This window comes from Aquarana catesbeiana, linkage group LG05, assembly GCF_042186555.1.
Source record: "Aquarana catesbeiana isolate 2022-GZ linkage group LG05, ASM4218655v1, whole genome shotgun sequence".
NCBI classification, from domain to species: domain Eukaryota; kingdom Metazoa; phylum Chordata; class Amphibia; order Anura; family Ranidae; genus Aquarana; species Aquarana catesbeiana.
Window position 1 is genome coordinate 634,146,700 of NC_133328.1, and position 13,442 is coordinate 634,160,141.

At 42.9% G+C, this 13,442-nt stretch overlaps 1 protein-coding gene across 1 annotated transcript; it reads left to right on the top strand.

Annotated features, from left to right (window-relative positions):
- The first annotated feature begins 4,339 nt into the window (after positions 1–4,339).
- On the top strand, positions 4,340–8,687 carry LOC141145575 (E3 ubiquitin/ISG15 ligase TRIM25-like). Its single transcript, XM_073632373.1, has one exon. It carries the CDS (start codon positions 4,385–4,387, stop codon positions 5,975–5,977), a length of 1,593 nt encoding a protein of 530 aa, XP_073488474.1. The 5' UTR covers positions 4,340–4,384; the 3' UTR covers positions 5,978–8,687.
- The last annotated feature ends 4,755 nt before the right edge of the window (positions 8,688–13,442 follow it).

Here is a 13,442-nt window from a genome sequence, read left to right on the forward strand (position 1 = left end):
GGGAACCCCACGTCATTTTTTTAAAAAAATTTTGGCCGGGGTTTCCCTTAATATCCATACCAGACCTGAAGGGCCTTGTATGGAATTTAGGGGGACTCCCACATCATTTTTTTTTTAATTTTGGTTCAGGGTTGCCCCGTGGGGAATTCCCATGCCGTTTTTATCAATGAACTTCTATGTGTATTGTCGGCAATGCAATAGCCGCAGGTAGTTTTAAATGTGTTTTTTCCTTCGAAATGTCATTTTGCTGTCAGACTGTTCTAAACACGGAAACATGCGCCCCTTTACAGGCATACTATAGACACCCCCCAGGTACAAAATTTAAAGGGATATTACACTTTTATTGTTTGACTTTAAGCATTATTAAAATCACTGCTCCTGAAAAAACGGCCGTTTTTAAAACTTTTTTTTGCATTGATCCATGTCCCCTGGGGCAGGACCCAGGTCCCCAAACACTTTTTATGACAATAACTTGCATATTAGCCTTTAAAATTAGCACTTTTGATTTCTCCCATAGACTTTTAAAGGGTGTTCCGTGGCATTCGAATTTGCCGCGAACACCCCAAATTGTTCGCTGTTCGGTGAACTTGCGAACAGCCAATGTTCGAGTCGAACATGAGTTCGACTCGAACTCGAAGCTCATCCCTACTACTAACTAAACAATGAAGGTTTTGTCCATACTGCATTGTATAAAATAATGGTTAGTTTATATTAAAATAATGGAACATATGAGGTGTGTCCAGAAAGTAATGAGAATGATGCTTTAAAAATTATTTTATTGAAAAATTTTACAATTGAACACAGTCTTCTAGTGGGATGGCGCTCAGAGCCGGCGTAGTGGCTCTTTGGATGTTATCCACACTACCAAAATGGCGTCCGTTCTTGTGTTCAAATCCTGAGTCACAATCCTGACTGTCGGTCACAGTTGAGAACAGACCTCACTGCATCCACATTCTGTTCTGTTTTTGACCGACGGTTCACTATAGGAATGATTGTAGAGGAAACGGGAATTACCAAGTCAATTGCTCATGAAATTGTGACTCAGGATTTGAACACGCGAAAGGCGCCATTTTGGTAGTGTGGATAACGTCCAAAGAGCCACTACGCCGGATCTGAGCGCCATCCCACTTGAAGACTTTCAAGGGCGCTATGAAGAATAGAAAAATCCCTGGGAACGTTGTGTACACTCACAAGGTGCATATTTCAAGGGAGACAATGTTCAAGTGTAACATTTTTCAATAAAATAATTTTTTAATATCATTCTCACATACGAGGTGAGAATGATCTGCATCGAGTTTGGCTTCAATGGTCGGATTTGCAATAGTTTCTCATAGTTGAGCTCCTTATTTATTTGGATCTCCTTCTCTGCAGCCTTTCCAGTTCCAGGACATCTTTTTGGTTAAAGTGATTGTAAACCCTTACAAATCACTTTTTACTACAGGTAAGTCCATAATAAGGCTTACCTGTAGCTACCCGGATATCAACTAAATATGCACAGTTTAGGAGATATCCCCTGTATCAGCATGTGCCGATGTCATCAGCACATGCACACTGAAGCAACGGCTCGTTCGTGTCATTGCTTCAGCTGATGTGCCGTTACCGGCGGCTCCCACGCGCAGGAGTGATGTCATCGCGGCTCCAGCCAATCACAGCACCAATATCGGAAATAACTCTGGGAGACATGTCGCCGGGCAGAGCAGTGTGCCAGGACCGCTGCGGGGGCTTTAATCTAAGGTGAGTATTTCATAATGAGCTAGTATGCTATGCATACTAGCTCATTATGTCTTTGTCTTGCAGGTTTTGTTTTTTTGGGGTTTTTTGTGGGTTCACAACCACTTTAACTCCTTTCAAAACTAGAGTGGACAGTACTGAAGTAATATGACTTGTCTCGCTCTCTTGAGTCCTCAATAAATTTTAGATGTTAGATGTAGAAGCTGCAGATTGGAATTGAGATCTGATATGAATTGAATCTGTTAGGAGAAATACACAAAAGCCGCCTTTGCTGAATTTTGCAATCTGTAATGGTTTGTGATCCTCATCCTTCCTTCTCTACCTAGTGGGTCACTTACCCAGAGCTACCATGTGTTTGTCAAGTGTACGTGTTTACTTCAAGTTAGGGCTCATTTACACTTGCTTCGGTTTCAACAAGGCTTCAGACAGGCTTTGATAAAGCTCTCTTAATGCTAGTCAAAGCTCCTGTCACTAAATAAAATGGTTAGCTTACAGTCCTGTTTACACCTTGCTTTTGCTTTGTTTTGGCTTCACTTCAAAAATTATACCCCATGTAGCTTCAGTGGTGCTTCAAAGCGTCTACAAAGCCTCCATAGAAGTGTATGGCAAAGATCGCTTGAAGCCTCATTGAAGCCCCGCAAAGCCTCACCGAGGCTTCACTGAAGCCCTATCGAAGCCCCATTGAAGCCTCATTAAAGCACCAAGCAAAAGCAAGGTGTAAACAGGACTGTAAGCTAACCATTTACTTAGTGACAGGAGCTTTAACTGGCATCCAGAGAGCTTTAACCACTTCCCGCCCGGCCTATAGCAGATTGATGGCCAGGCAGTGGTTCAGCTATCCTGACTGGGCATCATATGACGTCCAGCAGGATAACAGCCGCCATGCACCCGCGGGGGTGCACATAGTGGTGATCGGTGGAGCGGTGTGTCAGTCACTGCTCCACCGGTGGAGGCTCTTTACCACGTGATCAGCCGTGTCCAATCATGGCTGATCAAGATGTCAATAGGAAAAGCCGTTGATCGGCTTTTCCTCACTCGCGTCTGATAGATGCGAGGAGAGGAGAGCCGATCGGCAGGTCTCCTGACAGGGGGGTCTGTGCTGATTGTTTATCAGTGCAGCCCCCCTCAGATGCCCACACTAGGCCACCAGGGAAACCGCCAGGACCACCAGGGAAGGGGGCAACATGTGGATGGCCAGGTATGTACCCCATGGCCATCCACATGTGCAAATTATGCCCAATCTGTGCCAATCAATGCCCACAAATGGGCACTGACTGGCACCATTATATATCAGTGATGCCCATCAATGCCACCCATCAGTGTCATCAGTGCCACCAATCAGTGTCATCAGTGCCACCCATTAGTGTCCATCGGTGCCACCTGTCATTGCCCATCCGTGCCCATCCATACCACCTATCAGTGCCACCCATAAGTACCCATCAGTGCCACCCATAAATACCCATCAGTGCCACCCATAAGTACCCATCAATGCCACCTACGAGTACCCATCAGTGCCGCCTATGAGTGCCCATCAGTGCCGCATACCAGTGCCACCTATCAGTGCCCATCAGTTCCGCCTATCAGTGCCCATCATCAGTCCACCTCATCGGTGCCACCTCATTGGTGCCACCTCATCAGTGTCCATCAGTGCCACCTTATCAGTGCCCGTCAGTGCAGCCATATCAGTGCCCGTCATTGAAGAAGAAAACATACTTATTTACAAAAAATTTTAACAGAAACAAAGAAAAACTTGTTTTTTTTTCAAAATTTTCGGTCTTTTTTTATTTGTTGTGCAAAAAATTAAAACCACAGAGGTGATCAAATACCATCAAAAGAAAGCTCTATTTGTGGGAACAAAATGATAAAAAATTTGTTTGGGTATAGTGTTGTATGACCATTCAAATTGTGACAGCGCTGAAAGCAGAAAATTGGCCTGGGCAGGAAGGTGTCTTAGTGCCTGGTATTGAAGTGGTTAACCAAGCCTCTCCAAAGCCTTGTTTCGAAGCAAGTGTAAACTAGCCCTAAGTGCCTCATCAAGAAGGGACAAGGACATCCACATCCTTCTCTGTCATTGATTTTTTATATATATTTTTTAATGAACTGTTCTTAGAGTTTTTGGAAGTGATCTGGGAGTGTACACTGTGCATGTAATACAAGAATTGCTGGGAGCAAAGTGAAGGAGCATTTTTTGTCTCTGCCATAATTCCTGTCTCTGTTCCGCCTGCTTTGGTGTTTGGGGTTTTTCTGCCCACCTTTGTATGTTCCAGCTCCTCCTTTTACACTATTCATAGTAAAAACACTTTTAACCACTTGTATATGTCTCGGGACAGGTTTCTTTTACCGTTGGAAATTATTTTCTCCTAAACACAAAAAACAAAAAGCATAAACATGCAAATATCTATTCACACTACATTATATAACTTAACTTTGTGTCTTGTCTGCAGAAGCAATTTAAAGCTAAGAATCAGTACAATGTGTATCAACATGTAGGGACATATACCTTCAATATAAACATTTATTTGTCCACCAACTTCCTCAAGATAAAAGCTGCAAGACCAGCTCAGCCCCACCCTGTGCCGAGAAATGAGAGAGATGACTTTGGATTTTCAGTCTCAGAGACTTTCACTTTCATTTCTCTCTTCTGCTGTCAGCGATGGCGTCTGCTGATGTGAGACAAGAGCTGGACTGTTCCATCTGTCTGAACATTTATACAGATCCTGTAAACCTGAGATGTGGACACAACTTCTGCCGGGTCTGTATTGATGGTGTGTTGGATACACAGGAGGGGTCTGGAGGTTATTCATGTCCTCAGTGCAGAAAAAGGTCTAGGAGTCGTCCTATACTGCAGAGGAACATAACATTGTGTAATATAGTGGAGACTTTACAATCTACTCATCCAGATCAGAAGAAGACTGCAATCTTCTGTACTTACTGTATTCACTCTCCTGTACCTGCTGTTAAATCCTGTCTGATGTGTGAAGCTTCTCTATGTGATAATCACCTGAGAATCCACAGCAAGTCACCAGAACATGTCCTAACTGATCCCACCACTTCCATGGAGAACAGAAAATGCTCCATCCATAAGAAGATCCTGGAGTATTACTGCACTGAGGACTCTGCCTGTATCTGTGTGTCCTGCAGTTTGGCCGGAGAACACCGGGGACACAAGGTGGAGACTCTGGATGAGGCCTCCGAGAAGAAGAAACAGAAACTGAGAAATGTTCTACAGAAACTGATGACCGAGAGAGAGGAGACGGAGAAAAGAGTCCAGAGTCTGCAGGATTGCAGGAGAAAAGTACAAGAAAAATCAACTGGTCTAACAGAGAGAGTCACTGCCCTGTTCATAGAGCTCAGGAGACATCTGGAGGACCTGGAGAATAGAGTCCTGAGGAACATCTCCAGCCAGGAAGAGCGGATCTCATGGTCTGATCTGATCCATCAGCTGGAAATAAAGAAGGAGGATCTGTCCAGGAAGATGGAGGACATTGAGGAGCTGTGTAACATGACTGACCCACTGACTGTCCTACAGGAATCAGACACAGGGGACTTGTGTGATACTGAGGAGGGAGATGATGAGGACAGAGAGAGACATGATAGACTCCTCCATGATGGAGAGGATCTGGATGTGTTTGGAATCTCACACACATTACACACAGGGTTATCTGATATGATAAAAGGGGTAAATGTATTCTTCAATATACAGGAAGCTTCAGACATATTGCTGGATGTGAACACAGCTCATAATAATCTACAGATATCAGATGACATGAAAACTGTATCCTGGTCAGATATAGAGCAGAATCGTCCAGAAACACCGGAGAGATTTCAGTCATGGTCCCAGGTATTAAGCAGTCAGAGATTTTCCTCGGGGCGACATTACTGGGAAGTGGATGTCAGTGAGGTAGAAGATTACATAGTCGGGATGTGTTATCCCAGTATGGAGAGGGGAGGAGGGCAGTCATGGATTGGAGATAATAACAAGTCCTGGGGTTTGTACAGGTATAGAGGTGGGTGGTCTCTAATACATGACAATAAAGAGATCAGAATATCTCCCGATCTCTCCAGTAACAGAGTCAGGATCTATGTGGATTATGAGGCCGGGCGGCTGTCCTTTTATGATCTGTGTGACCCGATCCGACACCTCCACACCTTCACCACCACCTTCACTGAGCCCCTCCATGCCGGGTTATGGATAGTAGAAGGTTCTATAACAATATCTGGGGGTGAAAGGCGACGTGAGAAATAATAATAGAACAGAAAATCTGCCCAAACCTGCTGACATCACAGAAATCTGAATCTGATTATTTGTAACTAATGGAATAATGCAGAAGATTCATATTCCATATGTCATAAATCTAAAGGTTCCCAACACAAACAATCACAGCATTGAGAAATCTCAGCACAGGAAAGTGTGATTTATTCTCTTATAGTGACAATAATAAGATTTGGGGTTTTCAGGGGTTCATTAAGGGCCAGTTCACACCACATGCATTCCAGTGCGTTTTTTTCTGCATAAAAAACGCATAGAAAGTAGGTTATATGGTTTTCAATGGCATAGTTCACACTAGTGCTTCCAGTTCCAGAAAAAAAGTAGAACATGCTGCATTTTTCCTGCACTGGAATGTACTGGAACGCTGTAAAACACACCAAAAACGCACTGGAACACCCATGTTCTTATTTAAGGTTAAGGGAAAAAAATAGGGGGGGATGCACTGGACCGCATCAAAAACGCACAAAAAACGCAATGGAACGCATCAAAAACACGCATTAAAAAAAAGCATCTGGAGAGCATCCGGACTGCGTTTCTATGGTGTGAACTGGCCCTTATAATGACAATAATAAGATTTGGGGTTTTCAGGGGTTCATTAAAGGCCAGTTCACACCACATGCAGTCCAGTGCGTTTTTTTTCTGCATCAAAAACACATAGAAAGTAGGTTATATGGTTTTCAATGGCATAGTTCACACCAGTGCTTGCAGTTCCAGTGCGTTTCAGTTGCAGAAAAAAGTAGAACATGCTGCATTTTTTCTGCACTGGACTGTACTGGAACGCTGTAAAAAGCATCAAAAACTCACAGGAACGCACCAAAAACGCACTGCAACACCCATGTTCTTATTTAAGGTTAAGAAAAAAAAGGGGGGGAAATGCACTGGACTGCATCAAAAATGCATCAAAAACGTGCATTTAAAAAAGCATCTGGAGCGCATCCGGACTGCGTTTCTATGGTGTAAACTGGCCTGGATGCGTTCCAGGTGCTTTTCTGCATGCTCGTTTTCGATGCATTCCCATGCGTTTTTGATGCAGTCCAGTGTTTTTTTTCCCCCTCTTTTTTCTTAACCATAAATAAGGACAAGTGTGTTACAATGCGTTTTTGATGCGTTTTACAGCGTTCCAGTACAGTCCAGTGCAGGAGAAATGCAGCATGTTCTACTTTTTTCTGCAACTGGAACACACTGGAACTGCAAGCACTGGTGTGAACTATGCCATTGAAAACCATATAACCTACTTTCGATGCGTTTTTGATGCAGAAAAAAACGCACTGGACTGCGTGTGGTGTGAACCGGCCCTAAGTGTTAGTGGTCAGGATAAGATTATTATCATTGATTATAATTTGAATGATTATTCTAAATTTGCAGAAAATGTAATGTACACTATTGCAGCTTGCCAATACTTAGATGTGGTGACTGCATTGGTTTTCTTTTTTCAGTCTTTTTTTTTTTCAATTTTTACCTAGAGATCCTGCCAGTAACACACTTCCCGTCCTAGGATGACACCACTCACTCATGGTACTGTACACTGTAGAATTTTAGGTACTGTCGTTTTTTGGCGCCGTTCCACGAGCGTACGCAGTTTTAAACCGTGACATGTTGGGTATCTATTTACTCAGCATAACATCATCTTTTATATTTCACCATATGGGTAATATATTGTGTTTTAAAATTGTGTGTGTATTAAAATTCATTACATTTTTTTTTTCTCAAAAAAATTTGCATTTAAAAAGACACTGTGCAAATATAAAAATATGCAACACCCACCATTTTATTCTCTAGGGCCTCTGCTTTAAACAATCTATAATGTTTGGGGGCTCTGGGCAGTTTTCTAGCAAAACAATGCTGATTTTTACATATAGGAGAGGAATGTCAGAATTGGCCCGGACTGGAAGCGGTTAATATCAGACTGCAGAGTGCACAGGACAGCACTGGATTTCTGGCAGGATTCACAGGGTGATTTGTACACTGATTGAATAGCTATAACAATATTCTTTCAAGTGTATATTTAACAGATCAAAATGAAGGAAATAAGTGAAGTTGGTTGTTATCTTCATTGTAGTTTATTGTTGCTGTCAGACAGAAGTGTACAAAGCTGTAAAGCTCTAATTGGCTCAGAGTGCTGCCCCTCCCCCCCATGCTGCTGTGTAGGTGATTACAGGAAGTGATATCAGGACCAATTCAGATATATACAACAGTTCTATGTAGACAAAAAATACGCTTTTTAATTAATACATAATTGCATTAAAGTAGAACTGAAGGCAATACTTTTTTTTTCATTTTGGATAGATCAAGGGAGGGTTATAACCCCTGTGAGATTTTTTTTTCTGCCATCTGTGTCCCATTGTTGAGATTTCCCTTCACTTCCTGTCCCATAGCCAAACAGGAAGTGAGAGGAAATCCCTGTAAATCAAGGCAATTTCTTGGGACCCCCCCAGGTCACGACGATTTTTTTAGTAAAATACGTGCATCCCACCCCTGATGACTGGCTGGAAACCAAGAAACGCGTCGGGTTATAAACTAAGGGTGCCGAGCTAAGCCTATTCTTATCTTGAACTCAATGAACTTTTCTCTGATTTTGTATTCTTATCATGTGATTTATGTAAAATTTGGATTGTCATATATTTTTTGACTTTTGTATTTTTCTGCAAGAATTGTATCAGTTTATGTCCCTTGATTTGTCTGCATAAAATTGTGATTATTAATACAAATATTTCATCTTTTATGATTATGCCTGTATTCCATTTATTCTACTTGTGTAGGCCTAAAACAATCATGGACAACCCGGACGGGTTAACGACATCAAACTAAATCCAAATGAATATAATTGAATGTATATTTATCACCTACAATGACATGCTTCATATAAAGTCCCATCTCCGTTCTCCAATTTTCTGTAATATAACCAGGGATGGAAGCATGCCATTGATACATGAAGGTAGTGACAGGCCACGTTTTCTTCATTAGAATCAAAGCAGGTTTAAGAATTTGGTTAAATACAAATTTGAATTACGTTATTTCGGACCAATTTTATTTCATTATTTTGGAGGATTCCTTTACATTTGCATTACTGATAAGGTTTATTTCAAATATGTGAAGTGTTCAATATTATAAAAGAAATATCTAAATTCAACATTTTGCTGCGTACATGTACAATACTGTGCAAAAGTTTTAGGCAGGTGTGAAGAAATAATGTGAAGTACAAATGCTTTCAAATATATACAATACAGCCGTGGCCAAAAGTTTTGAGAATGACACAAATATTCATTTTCACAAAGTCTGCTGCCTCTGTTTTTTATGATGGTGATTTGCATATTCTACAGAATGTTATTTAGAGTGATCAGATTTGTCCCTCTTTGCCATGAAAATGAACTTGATCCCATAAAAAAAACATTTCCACTGCATTTGTGAAGAAGACTTCAGGGCGTCCAAGAAAGTCCACCAAGCGCCAGGACCGTCTTCTACAGTTGATTCAGCTGCGGGATCGGGGGCACCACCAGGGCAGAGCTCAGGAATGGCAGCAGGCAGGTGTGAGGACATCGGCACACACAGCGAGGAGAAGACTTTTGGAGGATGACCTTGATTGGGAAATCCCAGAACTTAGGGGTTTCCAATAACATTTTGACTGCTGAACCACATTCAAAAAAATGTATTTAATATTCAAGCCTATAGTTTTAGCTATAGGCAGGGAGAACAATACAGTAAGTACACGGTGACATTCAATATGATTGTTCTGCAATGGCTGAGAGCCTCATAGTACAATTTATACATTCTACAGGGGGTGGCACCTTGAATGGGACTCTTTTGAAGTACCATTCAACTCTTTGGTCAGATTCATTGATATACAAATGGTCATTTAACATATACATGTCACTTCCCAAGTTCTGTGGGAAAGCCAGAGGTAGACCTTTTAACAGCTGAAGGTGTGAATGGCATTTGATCACCAAAACAGCTGTTAACTCATATGACTTCTAACATATTTGTATCCAATATATCTGGTTAATCAGAATACATGTTTTGATAATCATAACTAAATGTTTGATAAATAAATAGCTATTCCATTTACCCTATCAATCCCTTCTCTTGCTCAAATTAAAAATTGACCACATAACTAACAAAACATAACATAACAGCAATATAACAAACAATTCATACACTGGTTGTGGACAGTTGGGTTTTTGACTATTCAGTGTAGAGATTCTTTTGGTGACAGTTAGGCTCGGTTCACACTGGGGCGACTTGGGATCCGACTTGTACGCCCTCAAGTCGCCCCAAGTCGCCCCAGAAATAGTTTTAATGGGAGTGAACGCTAGCGTCTTAATAGACGCTACTGAAGTCACTCCGACTTCAGAGCGTACTCCCTGTAATACTTTGATCCGACTTGGTAGGCGAGCTGTACCATAGAAATCAATGGAAGTCGCCTCCAAGTCGGATCTCTCTGTAAAGTCAAGCGACTTTGCAGGGAAAACCCCTCCCTCCCCCCTCCCTCCCAGAGAGCTGATTGGCCACAGGTGAAGTCGCCTGTCATGGAGGCGACTTCAAGTCGCCTTGTAATTTGCTAAAGTCGCATCGAAGTCGCGTCGAAGCCGCCGTGCAAAGCCGCCGTGCAAAGTCGTGTTGCCCCAGTGTGAACCGACCCTTAAAGCTGTGTGGGACCTAACTAGATGTGAATATTACAGGCAATGATATTGGGAAAATGGAACAAACTAAGTCTCATAACACATGCACAACCTAAACTGCAAAGGAAAGGCAGATAAAATTACAATTCCTATAAATCGCTTCTAAATTCCAACATCTCCCTCCAACTGCCTAATCTTAGTTTAAATATTTATTCTTCTAGTTCCTGTTCCTCCTAATTTATGTACCCAATTTACTTCTGCAGAAAAATCTCATTTTGCTTTGCAAGGCTAAACAAAAATAAAAATACAAAAATGTCTAAAAACAAAAATGACACGTTGGTCTAACAATGTATGAACACCAAGTCTTTAGTTGATTCCTCCTCTGTAACTTTGACAGCTCGTCCTCCATAAGACTCCATTGCAACACCTTAAGAAGGCATCCAATGTTCATACATAATCTTCTTTTCTTCAGGACTATCGCAGTCCACATGACAAGAAACTTCCAGTAGGTGTGCAGATCTTTTTGAAATTATAGCAAACTGAGCTGTGATTTTTTTTTTAGACAGCTGACATAAGTATCAAAGTTCTTTAGACATCTAAAAAGCTTTTGAAAGCACGCTTTTCCATCAATGCTGTTTGTGGCTCATGTCATAAAGCCAAGGAATGAGGGAGGAGATTTTTGAGGATGGCATCACTCAGATTGTTAGTCCAACATTTGATCATTAACAAAAATGCCCATAAAGCCGTTGAGTTTTTTTACTGCCGAAGTAAATCTATGTTCTAGAGGTAAGGCCCCCTTCACATGAGGTGGACTCTGTTTCTACGGAGCCCGCCTCGGTCCACCGGCTCAGCGGGAGATCAGTCCGTTGATCTCCGCTGAGCTAGCGGATGACAGGTCCCTCTCTGCTCACTGAGTGGGGAGGGGCTTGTCAAGCGCCGCTGCCGCCTATGGAGGGATCGGATGAAAACGGACAGCATGTCTGTTTTCATTAGATCTCACCCAATCCGATCCGCCAGCAACGGACCTGGATGTAGGGTCATCCGTCTGATTTTAGCGGATCGGACGGGGTCGGATGTCAGCGGACATGTCTCCGCTGACATCCGACGCTCCATAGACTAACATGGAGCGCCCGTTCAGGTCCGCCGTCAAAACTGACAGGCGGACCTGAGCGGTCCGATCGTGTGAAAGGGGCCTTAGACCTGGAAGAAAAGAAAAACGTCATAATACAAGGAGAAACCATTCTCATTTAGTGTAAAATGTTATTCAACTGTCATTTAAACTAAACTGTCTAGACCATAAACATTTATCATGAACAGTAAGCTTCTCAGAAGGGGGGATATCACGTATGGCCTGGATCACTGATCCTACAGGAACATAGACAAGGATTTACAAGAATGACAGGAGTATAGTGCAGTACTGGGGTTCAGGGTTCACAGGAGATACAGTATTGTGTACAAGGATTCTAAGGCAGGAAGGATACCTAATGGTACTATCTGGGGAGAACGCAGCATGTCCGCATGTGCAACAATGGTGAGGGGCCCTTGAAAGGGCCGAGGCCCAGAGTCTAAGGAACTGCCTTGTCTTCTCCAGAGCTCTTCATGGTAGAGATGGTTTTGTGCTGCAGACAGTTCTTGGTTGCGGCCCTCTTACTCACCCAAGCAGGCAGATACCTAGAACTAAGGGCCAATGGACAAATGAGAATCCCTTGCAGCGCTGAGGTGCTGGGATCACTAAACAGTAGGGAGCAAAATTCAAGCTAACAGGTGTGTGCCTGGACACACACAGACATTGGGGACAGATACACAAAGACACATAAACAGCTAGAAATGAGTAGCCATGCAGACAGTCACACAGGAATCTATAAGAGTAGTGAAGTTGCATGGTGTCACCGAACAGGAAACTAGTTTACAAATACACTTGGAGACACAAAGGCAGACTTGCTTAGGACATTATTATTCAAAGCCTAGGGCAATCTGCTTCAGCTTGAAAAGGCAGCACTGGCTGGGCATGTAGCTAATTCAATTAGCAACAGGAGGTTTAATCTAGTCTTAAAAACAAGTTTTGTGGGACAAGATACAACCGCAGACCTTATATGTTAAAGCATTGGAACTAAATGCCAATACCAATACATTAATAATACCAGCATACCTGCTGATCTTTGGGAATAGAGGAGACAGATCTGTGAAAAAGCTGACGATCTGTGACAGGTCTAATTTAAAATCTTAATAATACCCAAGTACCGTATTTATCAGCGTATAACACGCACTTTTTTCCCCTTAAAATAAGAGGAAAATCGTGGGTGCGTGTTATACGCCGATCCCCGCTATTTTGTGATCTGTCAGAGCGATCGCCGCCGACATTCACATAGCTTGTATTTTTAAACATGGCGCCGCGGAGTTTGGAGGGACTCGGCGGCGCTCGTTCAGCTGAACGAGCGCCGCCGAGGACACAGTGACTGGGCGGAGCCGAGATACACATAGCCGAGGCTTCTCGGCTATTCTCGGCGCTGTTCACAGTCCCACCCAGTCCCGCCATTGGACCTGTGTTATGTCCATCATAGGGACTGGGCGTGACTGTGAACGCCCAGTCACTGTGTCCTCAGCGGCGCTCGTTCAGCTGAACGAGTGCCCCCGAGTCCCTCCGAACTCCGCGGCGCCATGTTTAAAAATACAAACTAAACATTTGTATGTCGGCGGCGACAAGGCTGCACGGACCACTGGGGACAAGGCTGCACTGGGGACAAGGCTGCACTGACAAGGCTGCACTGGGGCAAAGCTGCACTGGACACTGGGGAAAGGCTGCAGATGAACACTGATAAGGCTGC

Coding starts and splice junctions, on each gene's coding strand:
- LOC141145575 (XM_073632373.1), top strand. CDS start 4,385: ATGGCGTCTGCTGATGTGAGACAAGAGCTGGACTGTTCCATCTGTCTG.